The sequence below is a fragment of the Rattus norvegicus genome, chromosome 3, assembly GCF_036323735.1.
Source record: "Rattus norvegicus strain BN/NHsdMcwi chromosome 3, GRCr8, whole genome shotgun sequence".
Classification (NCBI taxonomy): Eukaryota; Metazoa; Chordata; class Mammalia; order Rodentia; family Muridae; genus Rattus; species Rattus norvegicus.
This window is the reverse complement of record NC_086021.1, coordinates 120,058,134-120,079,772: the sequence shown is the minus strand read 5'-3', so window position 1 is coordinate 120,079,772 and position 21,639 is coordinate 120,058,134. Positions and strand designations below refer to the sequence as shown.

Sequence of the window (21,639 nt, the reverse complement as noted above, 5' to 3'; positions counted from 1 at the left end):
AAGAACAGGACTCATCACGAATCATATTTTGCAATGTGTTATATAGGACTTACTTGTAGTTGTCACTGCTAAGAGAGACGGTGACTTTGAGATGCCACTTAATGAAGGAATGGCATCTCATAGTGCTATCCTGGCTGGTTGGCCACTGTTCCCTAAGTGTTCAAAAGGAATGTAAATCCTTCAGTGAGGAAACCAGATCTGTCTTTGAAACTACATCTTTGAATCTCATAAATACTTAATAAGCAGCCTATTCATTGTTGTCCATATAATTACCACTATTTCATATTAATGGCACAACTACAAAGTTCATTCAATTAGTTTCCCAATCTATTTTATGGGACATAGATATTATATTATAGATATTATATTGTCTTGCCAATGAACCACATAGTGTAGCTTTTGAAAGACTTTGAGTGACAGTGCCCAAAGAGAAGGCAGAGCCAGTCGTTGCTCTAGATACAGAGTCCCTGGGACTGGCTGCAATAGACGACTGCACCATGCCGAATGTATGAGTATGCTATTACCCCAACTGCCACCCAATTATGATAGTATTACCAATGCTACTGGCTTCTTTTAGACTGGCAGTGAATGTGAATGTACCCATGACACAGCAAATGAGGCTCTCTCAAACTTTTGTGAATAGTTGGAAGACAATAATGCAGAAATCATAACACTAATACTGGCTTCAGATAACAACACTGCAGATCTGTTCCACATCATCACTCACGTGTGGCATTGGGTTCCTGACTGGTTCGTCTCAGTTTCTTCTGCTAATGTGTGGATAATGTTCATATCTACAGCCCAGGGTTCTTGTGAGGATGCCATGAGATAAGGTATTTTAGATTGCTTAACAAGGTGTCTGCCACTGAATAAGAATTCTGTAACTATTTCTTCTCCTGCCAGTAGTTTTAGCATTAGAGAAACCTGCAGCCTCACACCTTCTTGTAAGGCCTTCTATGAACGGCCTGCTGAGCAGAGGCCACACATTTCCTGACATCTCCAGCCCAGCCATCACCATCCTCAGCAACTTAATCAATAAGCTATTGATTCCCTTCTCTAAGGAGAAGGTTGATTCCCATCTTCCTTTTCTCCACTGTAACTTCGAAGCTTTTCTTCTACCCTCTATTTCCTTCTCCTCCAGTCTTCTAAGTAGAGAAACCATTAAGTAGTCTGTAACTTGAATTCTTCCCTAAGGCATAGACCAATGCTTCTTAAACAAAGTCACCAAAAGAACTTAGTAAATGAGATCACTCAGCCCTTTCTGTGGAATCTCTGAGTCAGTAGGCCTGGGGTTAGGCTCAAGGTTTTTCATTTTTAGCAAGTTTTCAGACATTGTTGATGCTGGCGGCCCAGAAAAGAGCTCTAAGACTTAAAAAAAAAAAATCATGTGCTCCATCTCCACCTGTACTAGGGGATTTACTTCATGAGGAGACCTGCCCATAGAGTTCTCAATGAAAGGAAGCATTTAATGTCATTGAAAGACAATTTAGATCAACCGCAGAGGTTAGGATGCAGAATCACTTGAAGAATAGGATGTATGGAAACTGACCTCTGCTGGCATTACTTTTCATGATTAATGTAGACAGCGGAGTAAGTGCCCTGCTTTATCGCCACTGGGGACTGCACATTTTTCATGACACTTTGTGGTGGTTACGTTTAGAAATATCTTTACATTCAACACTGCCTCAGCATCGCAGGAGCTCTGGGGGTAGCTACGAGGTCTCTTCCTGTCAGCCATTGATGAAGCACATTTATTACTAGAACAGACTTTTTTTGCTTTAATAAATGGACTTCACTATTACCATTTCTCTTTGTAAGTTCGTATGCCCTCTTTATTTAAAATATTAATCTGTAAATTGGTTTAGTCTTACTAAACCATAAGAATACCACATGGTAAATAGAAAACATCAAGAACACTCAGACAAAGTAATAAAAGCAAAAGGAATGTCAGAGTGAGTACAGACTGTAAATCTAAATCTCAGTAGCAAAACCTAAATGAAAATCCCATGCTGTACATAAAATTAAAAGCTCACTAAAACTCCAGAAATATATTGAGTGTATACTATAAATAACTAAAACTCAAGAACTCTATTGAGTATAAAATATAAATAACTAAAACTCCAGAAATCTATTGAGTATACACTATAAAATGCCTAAGTTGACAAATGTGGAAAGCACTCCACCAACTAATTTTCAAATGGATAATTACCTGATATAAAACTAGATGAAGAGCATGAGAAAAAAATTTACAAAATATGTAATAAAATTAGACTTAATGCGTGGAAAGTAAATTTCAACCTCACCAATTAAATGCAAATTAAAGTAACAGAGATATGACATTCTTCACCCATCTAACTGGAAAATATTTGAAAATGTGTTAAGCTCTCATTACTGTACTAGAGATGGCAAAGTAACACACATGTATATAAATTTGGAATAATGCAAATTGTTGTGAGATTTCCGGGAAGCAATTGACAATTTATATTGCAAGCCATTAAAATATATAGACTTGTTGCTCCATTCATTTTGCTTTAGTTTATTATAAGAAAATGATCAGGCGTGTGAACAAAAAGTATATAAAATGTTCAATGCAACTTAGTTTTTTGAGAAAACAAGTGGGAAGACGGTCTGGTGTGTAAAAGCACTTCCTATATGAATGTAAAGACCCAATCTTGAGTCCCTAAAACTCTCATAAAAGCTGACGCATAGTATGAACATCTGTAATCCCAATGTCCATGTGGAGAGACGGCGAATGAAGACTGGAGAACTCCAGGAAGTTCACAGACTAGCTAGCTTAGTGTGTGAAGTAAAAATCAAAACATCAAAGACTCCATCTCAAATAAGACAGAAGGCAAGGACCAAACTCTGAGGCTGCAGTCTTCTGATCTCAACGTACATGCCATGGCTCATGTGTGCTCACACACACACACACACACACACACACACACACACACACACACACACACACCAGGTACTCACAAAAAATAATAAAAATATAAACAAGAAATATTATAACAGTTATTTTTACATAAAATTTTATCCATCCATAGACTGAAATAAATACATTGCACCCATTTTAAACTCATGTTTTAAAAAATAGCCCAAGGCAAAGTAAGTAAAAAAAAAATGGATTATAAGAAAGTTTATGTTGAGAGTGCGATTTGAATTTCTGTGAATATACATAAGATCTGAAATAAATTTACTAAAATATTATTAACAAGACTATCTCTGAGTAGTGGGAATTTTTACTTTAAATTTTCTCCAAATTCTGTGCAAATAATAAACAGCCTTTAGGATAAGAAAAAAAGAAAAAGCTATATTTCTATATTAGCTACTTTTAGTTTCTCTACCCTCCAAAAACTTTGAAATAAGAAACTCAGAGTGGTGCCTAAGGCATGATCTGAGCTCCTGTGCCTGGTGTAGAGATCAGCTAGCCATTCCTCTTGTGCCCCCACAGATCAACATGCTCCTCAACTTTCACCTGGGAGAGAACTGCCCCTGCCCAGAGGAGATCCGAGAGGAGCTGTACGACTTCCATGAGGACCTTCTGGTTCACTGTGGTGAGCTGAGAGAGGGACCAGACCCACAAGCCACCTTCCTTTCCTAGAGTAGCAGTGAGAAGTTGAGACTGGCAGACTGAAAACCTTCACCCAGAAGATACAGAGAGGATATGGGACGGTCTCTGGAGGGAAACAGTGGAAGAAGACTGAGTCTACACCTCACCGGCTTTACTTACAGCAATACTGTGGTCTTCTTGGTCAATTTTGATCCCCATTTTTTTAGCTACTATAAATTTTTTTAAAGTGGGTATCAATATCTTTCCTGAAGGATTCTAAGTCATCGATCCCTACTTTGATACATATCTGCTGCCAAGTGGATTATGGCATGGGTAAATTAAGTGACATGCAGAAAAAAAGCTGTTTCTCATTTGAAATAATAAATGTTAATTTATTTTAGAAACTCTAGAGCCATTTTAACATAGGTTAGAAAGAGTAAAGCCTTGGGATTAAATTTATTTGATGTTCTGGGACACAGAAATTCATATATTCTAGCAACTAGAAAGGCATAATGTTGATAAATACTCCTGCGGGGCTGCCTGTAATCTCTTGAAAATGTTCTAGAAAGGTGGGAATTTTCTTTTTATGTTCTTATCTGTTTGATAAGATAACCCTTAATATACTGTTTGGGTTTGCACTCTATTCTGTGGCTTGCTAGGGGTCCCCTTGGAGGAAGAGGAGGAAGAGGAGGAGGACACTTCATGGACAGGAAAACTGTGTGCTCTGGTGTATAAAATCAAGGGGCAACCCAAGCCTGAGAAGGAGCCACCAACAGAGGAAGAGGAACCGTACCCTAGTAAGTGCACAGCCCTTCAATACACTGCTGGCAACTCTGTGCTCTCTCAGACTTAATCAAGGTAACTGGTTTTCTCCAACACACTGTAAGACATGTGGGGCTATTTAAACTCTGAAGTAAACACATGGGCATCTGGTCATCATTGTTGATAGTTATGGTTTTTTTGTTTTGCTTTGTTTTTTGTTTATTTGTTTGTTTTCCTCTGCCTTCCTGCAATTCAACAAATTCACTTTTGGAATTCTCCTGAGGAAAAAAATCAGCTGTTTGGTGTCTGCTTGTATTGTCAGTCTACTTAGACATTCTCGCATAGATTCTGGTCTTTCTTTCAAGTGTTGCCAATGTCTCTCACTTATGATTACAGTTAAGGCAAGGAAAACGACTCCAACCAAAGAAATTAAACAATAGTAAAGCAGGACTTGTAAAACAAAGAATCGGTCTCTCTTTTCTTTGCTGTGGAACTGAGATTGTAGCAGCCTGCCGTCTTTGACCCATTTTTTTAAGGATGTCAAGTATTGTCCTAATTCCCTCTTCTCTTCTTTACACAGTAGGTAACTTCAACCATGTTGACCCATGTTGAAAGAAGAACACTGACTTGCTTGACTCTCTCTAAATGACTTAACATTCCAGAGGCAGGCTGTCTGAATATTATATGAAACCAGTCTGTTCCTTGCTACAGATTTGGCAAATTTATCATTTGTCTAAAGAAGAAAAAGTATGTCCCAGGTTCAATGTCATTACTTTTTATCTTATTCCCTATTCCTATCTATCTTGGAACATACTTTCAGATCATCTACTAGAGAAATAGACCATCAAGATATGATAGGTGTATCTGGAAACACCACTTTGGGGGTCCACACATCTTATTGCCCTTATATTAACCTTCCATTTTTGTCAGAATGTCTCTGAGGGGAAGAGATTATCCCAATTTATCAGTGGAAGCTTTGAGGCCTCTGAGAGAGTATATAGTAACTTAACTCTGGCAATCCTGGTCAGTCCTATCCCATAACCATGCAAATATTTTGGCTTTGATAAACTCAAGCCAACTGGATTGTAGAATCCCCGAGCCCTTCCCCTACCCCACCAAAAAAGTGACTATTGACTCCCTCTCTGTGGTTACCACCAAATAATACTGCTAAGCGCTTGTACTGGCCCACATATCTCCTATATAACCTGTTGAGAATTGATTCTGGACGTGGATGCTTTTTTGGCAGTGTCTTGTGGATAGGGTTCCCACGAAGTGACCGTGACTTGTTAAGTGAATCTAGTCAATCAGATGGAATCACTCATCATCTGCCTCTGCGAAGTCCCATTCTCTGGAGGGGTTCAAACACCAAGGATTACTTCCGGCACAACTCTGTCTCGGCACTACATCAGACAGATCATTTTCTGTGTCTGCGTAGAATACAAATGTTGCGTTAAATATTTTAAAAGGTCACCACGCTACCACAGGCGAACAGGTCAGGCCCGCCGATTCGGCAGACTCTCTGACCCAGAGCTGGGAAATCTCACCTGACTCACTATGTTCCCATGGCGGGTCACTGCCACACCAGACCAAATTCACAGGGCTATCTGGGGTGCACGTCTCAAAAACCCACACTTTACAGTCATACCTTTCTCTCTTGAACTCGGCGGGAAGTCTCCGCGTGAAGAAACAAAACACCACACAACCTTAGTTTAGGATCAACAGGTAACACAATCTCTGGGTGCAGCAACTATCATCCTAATTTGTAAAGCCATTCGAAGTTAAATCCTCTGATGGCGAATCCTAGAAGATCCCTCATCTAAACTGGGGGCCTTTTGTTTGCTACATGTTTCTCCAAGTTCTCCCCATCCAAAAGTTAAGTCACCTTTTCCTGCCAATTCTCTTCCACTCTCCTCCCCGGAAGTCCCACCTACTCCTTGCCCAGTGATTGGTCCCCTGAAATCTTCGTTCATTAGGGGAAGGTCCTGCCACAAATGTACACCCGATAGTCCTGTCACTTGAGACTTCATGCGCTCCACTATGCTGCCTCTCTCTCTCATCTGTAGAATTATAAGACATCCAAGTTTTGTGTCCTGAATGTTTTAAGATCCAAAAAATAAAGAAAATGGTTGATCCAGTTAATCGAGTTAAGAGATAGCACCATAGATTCAATAGGCTGTCTAGCTTGATCTTTAATTTCATTAGGTGCCATAGCTTCACAATTAAGCACTTCCTGTTCTCTTACTTCCTCTATCTTTTGTCTCCCAAGCATTTGTAATATCATAACTAATTTTTCTTGTCATAGAGCTAATTTTTCAACCATTTTTGGGAGGACGTATGTAAAAATTGCAATTGAAAGTAGGTAGGCAAGCAAGTAAAAGATCTGTACAATAAGAACTTCAAGACACTGAGGAAAGAAATTGAAGAAGACCTCAGAAGATGGAAAGATCTCCCATGCTCATGGATTGGCAGGATTAATATAGTAAAAATGGCCATTTTACCAAAAGCAATCTACAGATTCAATGCAATCCCCATCAAAATACCAATCCAATTCTTCAAAGAGTTAGACAGAACAATTTGCAAATTCATCTGGAATAACAAAAAACCCAGGATAGCTAAAGCTATCCTCAACAATAAAAGGACTTCAGGGGGAAATCACTATCCCTGAACTCAAGCAGTATTACAGAGCAATAGTGATAAAAACTGCATGGTATTGGTACAGAGACAGACAGATAGACCAATGGAATAGAATTGAAGACCCAGAAATGAACCCACACACCTATGGTCACTTGATTTTTGACAAAGGAGCCAAAACCATCCAATGGAAAAAAGATAGCATTTTCAGCAAATGGTGCTGGTTCAACTGGAGGGCAACATGTAGAAGAATGCAGATCGATCCATGCCTATCACCCTGTACAAAGCTTAAGTCCAAGTGGATCAAGGACCTCCACATCAAACCAGACACACTCAAACTAATAGAAGAAAAACTAGGGAAGCATCTGGAACACATGGGCACTGGAAAAAATTTCCTGAACAAAACACCAATGGCTTATGCTCTAAGATCAAGAATCGACAAATGGGATCTCATAAAACTGCAAAGCTTCTGTAAGGCAAAGGACACTGTGGTTAGGACAAAACGGCAACCAACAGATTGGGAAAAGATCTTTACCAATCCTACAACAGATAGAGGCCTTATATCCAAAATATACAAAGAACTCAAGAAGCTAGACCGCAGGGAAACAAATAACCTTATTAAAAAATGGGGTTCAGAGCTAAACAAAGAATTCACAGCTGAGGAATGCCGAATGGCTGAGAAACACCTAAAGAAATGTTCAACATCTTTAGTCATAAGGGAAATGCAAATCAAAACAACCCTGAGATTTCACCTCACACCAGTGAGAATGGCTAAGATCAAAAACTCAGGGGACAACAGATGCTGGCGAGGATGTGGAGGAAGAGGAACACTCCTCCATTGTTGGTGGGATTGCAAACTGGTACAACCATTCTGGAAATCAGTCTGGAGAATCCTCAGAAAATTGGACATTGAACTGCCTGAGGATCCAGCTATACCTCTCTTGGGCATATACCCAAAAGATGCCCCAACATATAAAAAAGACACGTGCTCCACTATGTTCATTGCAGCCTTATTTATAATAGCCAGAAGCTGGAAAGAACCCAGATGCCCTTCAACAGAGGAATGGATACAGAAAATGTGGTACATCTACACAATGGAATATTACTCAGCTATCAAAAACAACGAGTTTATGAAATTCGTAGGCAAATGGTTGGAACTGGAAAATATCATCCTGAGTGAGCTAACCCAATCACAGAAAGACATACATGGTATGCACTCATTGATAAGTGGCTATTAGCCCAAATGCTTGAATTACCCTAGATCCCTAGAACAAACGAAACTCAAGACGGATGATCAAAATGTGAATGCTTCACTCCTTCTTTAAATGAGGAAAAAGAATACCCTTGGCAGGGAAGGGAGAGGCAAAGATTAAAACAGAGACTGAATGAACACCCATTCAGAGCCTGCCCCACATGTGGCCCATACATATACAGCCACCCAATTAGACAAGATGGATGAAGCAAAGAAGTGCAGACCGACAGGAGCCGGATGTAGATCGCTCCTGAGAGACACAGCCAGAATACAGCAAATACAGAGGCGAATGCCAGCAGCAAACCACTGAACTGAGAATAGGTCCCCTGTTGAAGGAATCAGAGAAAGAACTGGAAGAGCTTGAAGGGGCTCGAGACCCCAAAAGTACAACAATGCCAAGCAACCAGAGCTTCCAGGGACTAAGCCACTACCTAAAGACTATACATGGACTGACCCTGGACTCTGACCCCATATGTAGCAATGAATATCCTAGTAAGAGCACCAGTGGAAGGGGAAGCCCTGGGTCCTGCTAAGACTGAACCCCCAGTGAACTAGTCTATGGGGGGAGGGCGGCAATGGGGGGAGGGTTGGGAGGGGAACACCCATAAGGAAGGGGAGGGGGGAGTGGGATGTTTGCCCGGAAACCGGGAAAGGGAATAACACTCGAAATGTATATAAGAAATACTCAAGTTAATAAAAAAAAAAAAAAAAAAAAAAAAAAAGAAAGTAGGTAGGGGTTTACCCTGGTGGTCATGACTGCCAAAAATACTGCGATGGCTTTGTCAAGTAACATTTCCATCCCCTCAACACCTACCCTTGGTCTTAAGGGATGTGAAATGGGGTTGGGGATTTAGCTCAGTGGTTAGAGCGCTTGCCTACCAAGCGCAAGGCCTTGGGTTCGGTCCCCAACTCCGAAAAAAAGAACCAAAAAAAAAAAAGGGATGTGAAATGGAGTTTCCCAATTTCAAATGCAGAAAAAAGTCTGCCTATATAATTAAACTTGTCTTTTGGGATGTCTTACTGCGATTCGCTGTCTCGGAGATTCCTGTGTCATTCCTTGCTCTGGGCTTGAGGCTCCTACGACTTCAGAGTCTCCCAAATCTCTCTGGGCATCCAGCAGAACTCCAAGAACTGATGCTTCCTGTGAAGACTATCCCAGGTGAATTTCTTCTTGATGGCTTTTGGTCAGATGTCTCCTCTGCAACATTTCTATCAAATGTCCTCTGCTTTCCAAATCATTGGTGGGCTTTCTCCTTCTCCAATCACATTGGGCACTAGATATAAAAGTAGCTCTCATTCCTCAGATGTAGTTGTCATTTCAGAGGCTTACTGCTAAATAAACTCACCCCTTCCTAGTTTTAGTTCTTTCTGATCTCTGGCTGGCTGGATCAACTCAAGGGTTCTTGCTCAAACTCCTCTCTAAGCTTATTGATTCAATCTGGCTCCTCTGGGCCTCTCACTGAATTCCTCATCTCGGCCTCAAACAAATTCTGGAAATTTGTTCTAATTTTCTGGCTCTTTATTATTTTCTGGGTTCAACTGCTTCTATACAAACTTAGAAATGAGCTCAACTCCACTACACTGACTCCCAACTCAGCTGATGAACTTGACTGCACTCCACTGCATTGTGTGAACTCCACTGAACTGCACACACTGAACTGCACACACTGAACTGCCCTCCCTCCTGCATTGTTCTGGTGAGAGTTGGGCATATAACTATCCGTGACTCATTTGTCAATTTTCTCTCTGATTCATCACTTTGTCTGCCCCTCAGTTACACATCACTGTCAAACACGGCTGTTTCTAGACAGATCACATAGACATGGAAGGTCTTTAGATGCCATCCCTTGCAGAACAAACATATTGCTGGATTAAATTCCTCCACCACCTCCAATTATAAAAATGGTGAAAATGCCGTAAATGAGTGATAACTTGTCTATGTCGTTACTTATGTGATTTATCTTGACAAAATAAGAATTTAGGGGAGTATAGTGAATTTACCAAACACCTCCACATATACTAGTTACTAATGATGTTAGCTTTCTTCTTTTCTTCATTATTCAATTGAGGGAAATAGGACTCAAAAAAAAAATCAAGAGATACCAGTTCAATGATTCTCCTTTCCATCTTGGATCCAGAAATTTTTCCTGGCCACTGATTAACTCAAATCTGAGATAACTAATTCAAGTGAAGCTATGACTTCACTTCAAGTCTAAGTATCTTCACTTCCTATAGTATCATGCTGTTTCCTATATTGGAGCAGATTTATAACCTATGTGAGTGGTCATTTGCAATGAAAGTCAGAGCCTAACAGCATGCTGAATTTTAGCACTTAAAAGTCAATGATGGCAAAGATTTGGACTGAAAGCCATCAGGTTAGGTGGTGGTAAGCCCTCCCAGAGATTTACTTTTATGAGCAGTTGGTGAGGATCAGATGGTCTCAAGAAAGACAGAACAACACTGTTCTGCAATTCATTTGAGTGCTGTTAAGTAGCTCTGTGTTAAAGAGATTTTCGTAAATTAACTGCAAGCCATGGCATCAATGAAACCGTTAGAGTATTATCAAAGAGCTATATGATAATGAAATGCTCTAGCACTAGCCCATCATACTAGGTCATATTTTTATGTCTCTGTCTAGCACATTCATAAGAGAGCCTTTGCATGCTAAGACTGGACTGCAAGCTGCCATTAAAACAGAATTTCTTTAAATATAACTGTGTAGCTGCAGCAACTGAGTTATTTCTCCAGAAGAGATCAAGCAGCTGTTTCTGTTGAATGCTAAAGTTAAGAAAACGAAAATCAGCTATCAGATTTTACAGATGAAATGTGATGTACCTATGCCTTCTCCATGGGAGATTATTTTCCTCATAGTCTCTGTAAAAAGAAATGCCCCAAAGGATATTTAGTCTCTCAAGCAATGCAACCAAAAGAGACAGGGCCCCCTGCTGACATGAGAGACCTTGTGCTGACCCACTATAATTCAGCAGTAGAACTAGATGTAGGAGTGAGTCTGTCTAAAAGAGGTGCAATGCCTTCTGTTCTCAGCCTATGCTGCGTTGCACAAATGCTTACCCGCTCTCAGGGAGCTAAGCTGGCATTCTTGTCCCTGGGACTTACTTGCTTTCCTCTGATAAAGCTCAAACCAGAGGAGTCCCTAGAGATGACTACAAATCCATCAAGCCCCAAAGCTGCTACTTGGGGAAGCATTTGCCTTGTCACTGAATGGTATAACAGCTCTAAACAAAAATTCTCTCCAGTTGAGTGCCACAGCTTATTTATGATTACTCCTGGGCAGAGAAGGTATTCTTTATAACCGGAGTGAGCCCTGGGCTCTGGTACAAATGAATACCAAGTGAGATCACCACACAAATGGGGGTGGCTCTATGGTACATCACGTTTCACCTGTAAAATTATTTAGTCTATACAAAGTGTATCTGGCATAGTGTTTAATTTCAAATATTTGGTGATTACCTCTCATATTTCAGGCACTGTTTGAGGTACCAGTAAAATATGTTTATGAAATATAACCTTTCAAGGATTTCACTTATTCCCGCTGCAGGGAGACATTGGGACCAAGAAGACAGAAATGCTCTGGGTGATATAACTTGAATAAGGACTGTGGCAGACAGTATGATGCCTCAGATGATATCGACAGGTCATGTACAAATATGGGATGTACAAATATGATGTCGAATGTGAAGGAGAATGCTGGTTACAGATGGGATTAAAGATGTTGGTCAGCTAAGCTTCAATCAGGATATAGGGACTAGTAGAACCAGAGTAATCCCAATAGTCTATTAAAGGGAAAGGTGATGGCAAAAGAGAAGCACAGCTCTGAGAAAGATCCAGGGTCAGAATCAACTATGTTGTTCCCTTTCTGTGCAGTATAGCCACAGATACAAACCAGGTCCTCTGGGGCTCAGGTAAGCAATGGTGGGCCTCTATTTTGGTGATCTGTGTTTAAAACTGGAGAAGAAACTCTTACATATATTGAGCGCTTTGTGCACAGCACTATCCTAGATACTTTATATGTCACTGTTCTTGACTTTTTCTTCCCAATAAGCAACCAAGTTCAGTGACCTCCTGCTTCCTGTTTAAAGACCTGAGTAAAGATGGTAGGCTCCCATCACCTGTTCATAGTTCTACATCTTCATTTTAGGAGCTTCTCCATTTAGTCACTATTCCGTTTTCTTTTCTTTTGGTTCTTTTTTTCGGAGCTGGGGACCGAACCCAGGGCCTTGTGCTTCCTAGGCAAGCACTCTACCACTGAGCTAAATCCCCAACCCCCACTATTCCGTTTTCTGTGATGATCAAAGCAACTTATAAAAGGAAGCATTTAACCCAGGGACTGGCTTAGTTTCACAAGGTGAGTCCATTGCCTTCATGACAGTAGTGTGGTAGCAGTCATGCAGACGTGGCACTGGAGCAGCAGCAAAAAGCTTATGTCCCCATCTGCACAGAGACAGAGAGAGCTAGACTAGGTCTGGCATGGGCTTTTGAAAGCCCAAATCCCACTCCCAGTGGCATACTTTCCTCCCACACTTAATCCTTCCCAAGACAGTTCCACCAACTAAGGACAAACATTCAAATACCTGAGCCTCTTAGGTGAGGGAGGGGCATTCTCATTCATGTCCCCTCCCCCAGTCAGATCAGCGAGCACTCCCTGTCCCTTCTGTGCTCTTTTCTCTAACATATCATCATCAGTCATGCAATTGCCTGTACATTTTGAGAAAGTGATTATGAGGCTGGATGACTGATCTCAAAAACAACAGGCTAATTATCTCCTTATGATGGATGAGACCCCAGGGATCCATAGAGCAGAATGCGGCTAGAACGCTGGAGTGCAGTTTCACTGGTGGCTTGTGTAGTATTGCTGCCTCTGACACTAAAAATGTGTCCAGGTGGTGAGGAAAGAAGGGTGGGGGTTTGCATTCTTCTTTCTACCCATATATGTATAAGGCTCTGGCCAAGGTAGAAAAGCCATGTAGGAGCCAAAGACTTGAACTTGATCCCTAGAACCCTTGAGAAAATGCTGGTGTGGTGATGTGTGCTTATAATCTCATCCCTGGTAAGGTAGAGACAGGCTGCTTTACCTGTCCAGACATCCTCAGCCTACTTGATTAGCTACCAGGCAATAAAGAGCCCGTCTCAAGAAACTAGGTAAACAAGACCCAGGGTTGACTTCTGGTCTCCACAGATATGATTACACATATGCACACACTCCTGTACATATACATGTACCCCCATACACAAACTCATGCATGCACACAGGCACACATAGATGCACAATAACAGAGGAAGGGAAATTTAGAGACAGGTTTAGCAGATAGGTACAGCAGCCAGATGACTGCTCACTGTCTGCCCTGAAAGCTAGGCTCCAAGGTAGCCAGGCTGGTTGACTCAGCTGTAGGGTCCGTAGTCTGTTGTAAATAGTCCACATCCCATGCTAAAACCTCCACTTCTCATACTTAGCTCTCACTCCCTTGGGTGCGTTAACAGACCTACTCTTTACAAGAACCCACTTCTGTTCAAGAAATTGACATGTTCTTTACTGAAACAAAATGTAAAGTGAGGATTAAGCTGTAAAGGCCATGATGGTGGGGAAATTTGGTCACAGCCACATCTGTCCTTTCTGTTCTTAGGTGATGTTGATGACAGTTGAATGCAATTCAGGTGTAGGACGTAATACATTCCTGGACATGCAGGAAATGCTAGCTAACCTGCGGCTATAATCATTGCAACAAGAAGTGTGAGAACTGACAAGGAGCTGAAAGTCTTGCCCTAGTCCTAGGCTAGGAAAGCCAGAACAGACAACAACATGTACTTCCCCAAAGCACACGGAGAGCTGGGGCATGTGCTGGTGCTCTGGGCCCTCCGACAGCCTCACAGCACCAGTGGATGTTCTTTGTGATCCAGTAACATACATTAAAGACAGTAGTTACCCAAGAACACTGTTCCAGTGCCTTACAGGCTTTTGTTTTCATTTCAGACCACCTTGAAGTGCCATTCCCAGTGATAACCCCCAACACCTGTGTTCTTGTTAAATAAAGTAAATGGGTCCCAACTGTAGATCTTGGGCCAGAGAAGCACTGGAGAAGCACAGAGAAATTGGCCTGATTAATTTGTCTAAAGTTGAGTCCTTGACATCCGTGGATTTAACATTCCCTGGCTTTTTCCATTGCTAAGCAGTACACTTGGCCATTTGGCACATAGGAGAGGAATCTCTTCCCAAGTATACCTTGGTAGCTGATTGGAGAATGAGTGACCATGTCATGTGACCTCTGACAGACCATTTCCTCTCCACCAGCAGTCAGGACAGTCATCACAAAGGCCACACACTTCCCAGAGCTCACCTCCCCCATCTAGGTGATTAATGGTGTGCACTGACGCTTTGATAATGGCCACTTACTGCCATCAGGAACGGCTGGAGTTTTGAGATTTTGTTTTATTTCTTCAATCTCAGGTTTTACTCATAGGAAAAGCAAACTGAATAACATTGAAATTGGACCCTAAACGTGGTAGTAAAAACTTGCTGCTTACCCATTTAGCCTACTGAAGCTACAGGCTTTCATTTGCTGCTTGAATAAATTATTGCCACTCTTTCAAGAGCACAGAATGTCTCATAGACATATACTTTCAGATGCAGACAGAGACACAGAGAGGTGGATGACTCGTCTGAGGACACACAGCTGTCCCTGCCCAGTGCTTTTATTACTGTACTGCCTCCTTCGAGAGGGATTTTATAGGGTGATTTTATTTTATTGGTAAAGAAAATGAGGCTCTAAGAAAGTAATCTGACCAAGAGTGTCAGGAAAAGAACTAAAGCTTTATGGGTTTCAGGATTTTACATCTGAATCTGTTTCATGACTTATTAAGAAAGTGTCTAGACAGTACGCATAATGTAAGTTTAAGGTACTAATAAAATATCTATTTTTCTGAGTGTTATGAAGGTAAGTAACCCGAGATGATAAAGTACAAGGAATAGATTTCAGCAGCCTGGGGCATCACCATTTACCATCTATGATGTTAGGTAAGATCTTATCCTCTGTGTTTGTATTTTGATTTTGTTTGTTTCTTTGGTTGATTGGTTGGTTGGTTGGTTTGGGGGGTTTTTGGTATGTAATGGGAAAGTAACAAAGAAGGATTTGGTAAAACAGTGCTGACTTTAATATTCTGAAGGTTGAAGTCTGCATCCACCTTAGCTCTGAGTGTAAAAAGCATAGATCATACAAACTTACTTTCCATGTTTATCATGTCAATGCTTTTAGCAAACAAGAAACAGAAAATCCAGTTGTGGGAGAAGAGGCAGACAGGGGCCACCCCGATGGGCATTTCTATAGAGTTAGAGATGGGGTCATCTGCTGGGATGGACTGAGCAAGTAGCTGTGCTCACTCTTCCCACAATCCACTTGTTCCAGCTTTGTTTTCAGACTAGCAGTGGGATGCCAGCTACAGTCTTAATGGGCCTTAAATCCATTCCTTACTGTGTCAAAAGGATGAGCAAGATAGCTTCTCCTGCTGTTCTAAGGGCCTTCAAGACCACCTTTGCTTGACTATAAAATTGGTCATAAGCCAATTCATGATGCACCAGCCAATTTGACCTAGAAAATAGATTCTGGGTGACTCAAGTTGGTAGAACCCATGTTTGAAATAAAGTTGGATCCTTGAAAAATATTAACCACAGAGTAGAGAGGGACCCTGCACAAACAGGGAGTTACATACTGTCAAGACAGAAGAGCAAGGTGAGTCCTGCATGGTGGTGTATATGGTGTCTATCACCTGCAGCATCACCACTTTCTCTGTGGGGGGTCTCGGTAAGATGTAGGTTGTAATAGGATTTGATTTTCAGAGATAGAGGTAAAGCAGGCTTCATGAAAAAGATAGCAAACACTGTATATGATCTCTATGTGCTGTCCATCAGTCCATAGCTGTTCTTTGTGCTTAATGTTAAGTCTAACTTGGCTTTAAGCTCTGGACCAATTGGATGGAGACCTCAGGCTTTGTCAACAACCTGATAGAGTGATAGTCTCAAAAAGGAGTTTTAAAAAAATCCTCTACTCAAGACCTAGAATCACAGTATGCAAGCTTCCTAATCACTTGTGTAGCAAGTTACCATAAACCTAACACCCCAGATAGCACAAACTTATTACCTTACAGTTTCAGAGGCTACAGTGACTTGTGCTGGACTGTACTCCTAGAAGGATTGGTTCTTGTCCTTCCCTCTTTTAGAGGACACTGCCTTCTTTGGGCTCCACTAGGACCCCAGTCGTTCTTTGCTGACTCTCTTGCCTCTTCTCTCAAAGACTCTTGGGATGAAATCAACCCCCAAGTCGTCCACAGTAATCCCTCTGACTCAGAATCTTTCAGTTAATATGATCTACAGAATCCCTTTTGCCCTGTGAGGCAACACAACTTCTGCAGACTGGGATATGGAGATCTGTTAGAGGATGGGGATCCATTGTTCAATCTAGGAACAAGAGAAAAACACAAGGCAGAGGTCAAAAACACAATCGCAACCACCATCCCCACCACAGCCCCTTAAGCTGGGGGTCTAACAGAGGCTGTTGGCGAATGCTGTAACTGTAGACCATCAACTCCTATCTATTCTTTTTTCTTAATTGAAAATAATTTTTATACAATATATTTGGTTATGGTTTCCCCTTTCCCAGCTCCTCTGAATTCCTCCCTACTTCCCCAGCCAACCAGATCCATCCTCTCTCTTTGCCCTCTTAGACTTCAAACAGTAGCCTACACTTAGAAATTATCCATTCCTATTCATGCCTCTGACCATCTATAGTATACCACAGGCTGACTTTCAATCACTTGGAATTTTAAAATAGGTACACGTTGTTTAAATGCACATAATTTTCTATTCCATTGTACTGTGAACATTTTAAATCGTTTGCTGAGTTTAACTTCAGTACACTGTGGTTTCGTTTATTCCTTCTCTTCAATGTAATTGGAATTCGTTTGTTCCAATCTGACCCAGATTTAAGGGTACTCTCAGAAATTTTAACAGTACAGGTGTGGGATTTGCTTTGCCAGTGGCCATCATGTACCCTTTGATGAGAAGCATGAAGTTCATCAAGTGATGACCATTTGGCTTGTGATCTAAATTTGGAGAGAAAAGAAAAAAATATATCCAGAGAAGTATTTGAAAGTTCTAGACTCCTGCAGTTTTAAGATGGAAACCTGCACCATGACCCTTTTTTTCTTTTTTTTTTTTTTTTGTGGTAGTTGGCATTAGAAGCTGGTCATTTGACTACTTAAAGGAGAGGTCTTGAAACAATGGTAGATACCTGCTTTTTCTTTCCTGTAAGGGTCACAAGTGGACAGCTTAGAGTTCTGAAATCAAAAAAGCAGGTTATAAAGTAACTGGTGGTGGACAGTAAACAACTGAATCAAACACTCCCAAATGGGTATACTAAATCAAGTTCTGATAGGAAGACATGCTGTTTGCAGAATATATGACTAGTACAAAAGTCAGGGAGTGAAATAACTATTGTCTTCTAAGGTGTTCCCTAGAAATCAAGTCTTTCTAGCAAATACAGTGCATTCAACATACTGCTATTCTGAGTGAGCTTGAATAATCATTTTAAATGTGGCATATCAGTATATTTGAGGAAGTTGCCTATATGTAATTACACTATTTTCAAAAATCAAATGCATTAGAATGTTAATAATAATCTCATCAGGGAAATCATAGTGCACAATTCACTTTGTTCCTTTTTTTTTTTTTTGACAGTTTGGGGACACTTGACAGCTCCTACTGATATGAATAGAAATCTATAAGTCTGAACCACCTTTATTTTCATTTTATTTTACATATATTTTAATTCTTGACAGTTTCATGCACATGAAATATAATCATACCCACCCTACCTCCCTCTTCCAACTCTCTCCACGTATCTCCATAGCATACCCCCTACTAGCTTCCTATCTTTGTTTCTAAAGATTTAATTTATTTAAAATTTTGTGTATGTGAGTGTCTTTTGGTGGGCATATGCACCTGAGTGAGAGTGTTCACAGAGGCCAGCCATATCAGATACCCCTAAAACTGGAGTGGTTCTGAGTCACCCAACATGAGTACTAGGACCTGAGCTCAGATCCTGTGCAAGAGCAGCAAGTGCTCTAAACCACTGAGACCTCTCTCTGTGTCCCCTCCTCTTTTTCCTTTCTTTTCAGATTTGTTTGTTTGCTGTTTGTGTTACTGATTTTGATAAGTCTAATTAGCACTGTCTGTATATGCGTGGACATGGGGCCACCCACTGGAGCACAGGAGAATTACCATTAGGAACATTTTAAAAAAAAATTCTCCATCCTCCTGTAGCAATCAACTGGCAAATGGGTCCTCATTAAAAGACAGGACTTGGAGCACACCTCTCCTGTCTATGCCAGAACTGGGGCTTGGCAATTTAATCTAGCACAAATAACCACAGCTGTGCGAATTCGTGAAGGTGACAGCCAGGGCATGTCCTGAAGAGAGCATTCTTACCCCCTTCCCATCCTCTCGCTTGTTCATTCTTTATAACCCCTCTTCCATTTCATTTCCTGAGTCACGGTAGAGGGCAAGGTAGTTAATACAAATATCCCACTTAGGGCTGAGCACTTAGTCTCTTCTTCACACTTCGCCCTTTATCACTTTGAACAGCTCTGCATTAACTGCTGCCCACTGCAAAAGGAAGCTTCTCTGAGCAGTTTATGAGTATTAACACAAATATTTAGAAGCCAATTCGACAACACGACCAAATAACTTACATACATTTTTTTTTTTAGTTCCCCGGCTAGGGACCTGTGCACAGTAATGGTGTTCTGAAATGGTTTTATAGAGGCACCTAACACAGTCTTGGGCACCTAGAAAAAACCCATAAAATAGCATTTGATTCAGAAGCTGCTTTAGAAGTGACATAACAGGAGATCACTTGGTTTTCAGTCAGTGACAAGCAGAAACATGTCCATGATATATATCTGGGAGCTCACTGGTGCTACAGTAGAACTCCTGCACCTCACAACCATGGCTTCCATTACTATTGAGACCATTTGCATTGATGAAGATAAGCTGATGTGGAGGTTGAAGAATTAAGGTCTAGAGACTGCCAGTTCTTCATGTGCCCCATGTTGGCTACAGAGTCAACCAAAGAAGGCCATATAACCACTGAATAACACAGACCCAACCCCTCCCTTCTCTGAAGATGACTGGTCTTAAGCTCAAATTTAGCTCAAATTAAATGGGAAACTTTCAGAGCCCTTCAAGCTTACAGGGAGCACTTTAGTGCCCGGTGAATAATGGTCAGAGCCCTTAACCTCCAGGATTCAATTCTCAAAATAATGATTCTTTAATCCTCACTCTATTTCTCAATGTGAGGAGTCTTGCTCTCATGCACTCTTAATCCACTCAGAGACAAGCAAAGAAATATCCTTAAACTGTAGCTTTCTAGATGGAAGTCTTGGCTCACTAATCAGAATCACACAGTCTGATGGAGTGGGGTTCACCAAAGCTGGAGAGAGAGCTTTGCTTTCAAGAGACAACAGCCTTTGCTTTGTAAGAGGTACAGTCCATCCACCAATGAGTGTCAAAGTTTCTTGTTCTTGGATATTATTTATATTTCCAAATATTGCATAGGTCTTAGAGCTCTAATCTAGGCCATTTACACATCAGTATTTACTTAGAAATTAAAACTGCAACATTTTATAATGTTGCTAATTTCATCTAAAAATAATTAAAATGTATAGCTATACACTTAGCAATATATTTGCATAAAAACTAATTTTTCTTTTGAAAAGAACTATATGCTTTTATCTTTTTATAAATTTATTATCTGAAAGACAGTTGTATTCTTGCATTTGACAAAATAATAGGGAAAATAGCCTGAAATAAAAGTATAGTTGGGAAAGGACTTACAATTCTGTAGATTATTGGTGCAGTTATGGAGGGTCTTTTCTAATAAATGAATAAATCTCAAAAATTAGTTAGTATATGCAATTTTAAACAAATTAGCTTTATATTTTAATACATAATTGACATCTCCCAAAGAGGGTCAATTTTCTTTAAGAGGATAGCCACTTGTAGCTGACCACTATCCAGTGGAAGCCCACACACCCAACACTATATTGGCAGCCTAAATTGGATTCAGTGGGCATTTTAAAAGAGAGGGAATACAAAGTTGGGAAGGGAGGATGGGGAAATGGGTTGAGGAAGAGTTACAAGAGGAGGGTAAATAAAATCAAAACACAACCTACAAAATTCTAAGCTGAAACAGAAGTCCATGGGGATAGTTTGCTTGTTGGTTGGCACTAGTACATTTTTTGTAGCTGTGTGCATTGCTCTATGGAAATCATTATTTTCTTGAATAATGCAGAGTTACCAACTGTTGACACAGTTCATTATAAATATTTTCAAATCACATTTGCTAATATCAATAATTTAATCAGGGGATCTTTAAGTGTTGAGAAGCTGTCAAAGCTCACAGTGGCAGATAATGTTTGCCAGAATTCTGGTTTTCACTTGAAATTCAAATTTCTTTATTGGCAATAAATACTATCATTTACATTGAAAATTTTATTTTTTCTTTTTGGAAAAAAATCAATTATCCAAGACCAGTTAGTCACAGGCTGTTTTTCTTGTCATTTAAAATGGCATTCCATTAGACAAGAGGCTAGTTTAGCTGGCAACTCAATTACACATAAATGTTTATCCTCAAGGGGGAAAAAAAAAAACACTAAGTGCTGATGTGCAACTTTGTGCTTCTCACCATTGTGTTTATAGGGTTAAATGATATCATCTTGAAAGTTTTAATGATAGATTCTTCTTTATTCAAGATATTTTCCCAGGAAAGAGACAATAAGTCATACTGACTTTTTGTTCTAAGGCCCCAGCAGTTTTTGCCTATCATTTTTTTCTCCACTATTAGTGCCAATATCAATACAATTAAAATATCAAATAATATCTTTGAATCATTATGCCCTTCCCAATTGCCTAAATAATTTTGAGTTCCCTAATCTGCTGATTAAACTTTCACAATTACCATTATTTATAGTATTAATCATTAATGTTTGTCAGTATGTTACAGGCATTGCTTTGTACTGATTATTCTAATTTTCACATATAAAGATATACAGAGACCCTAACACATTGTAGAAATATAAATTTCTTCATATATATTTTTAATTGTTTTTTGAGAATTATGTGTGTAAGTACTATATTTACAACCTTTTTACCTCTCCCTTTATCTCTAATTTCTCTTGGGTCGCTCTCCCTCTCATATTCATGATTTCTTTATCATCATCGTCGTCGTCGTCGTCGTCGTCGTCGTCGTCGTCGTCATTTACTTATACATACATATGTTTATATGACTACAACTTGCTGAATCCATTTGGTGTTTATCATATACAGTATGTCTAGGGATGACTACTTGGGACTAGAGATTCTATCAGAGGG

General features: G+C 40.3%; 1 protein-coding gene across 14 annotated transcripts in view; it reads left to right on the top strand.

Moving 5' to 3' along the window:
- Positions 1-21,639, top strand: part of Ryr3 (ryanodine receptor 3) — a 547,337-nt gene that overhangs the window by 353,693 nt on the left and 172,005 nt on the right. For all 14 annotated transcript variants that reach the window (XR_010064867.1, XR_010064868.1, XM_063284953.1 and 11 more), the window contains 2 exons: positions 3,458-3,560; positions 4,216-4,353. Coding sequence is in view for 12 of the 14 variants with exons in the window: in XM_063284953.1 (XP_063141023.1) it covers positions 3,458-3,560; positions 4,216-4,353 (241 nt within the window). In the remaining 2 variants the exon portion in view is untranslated. The remainder of the gene's footprint in view (positions 1-3,457; positions 3,561-4,215; positions 4,354-21,639) is intronic.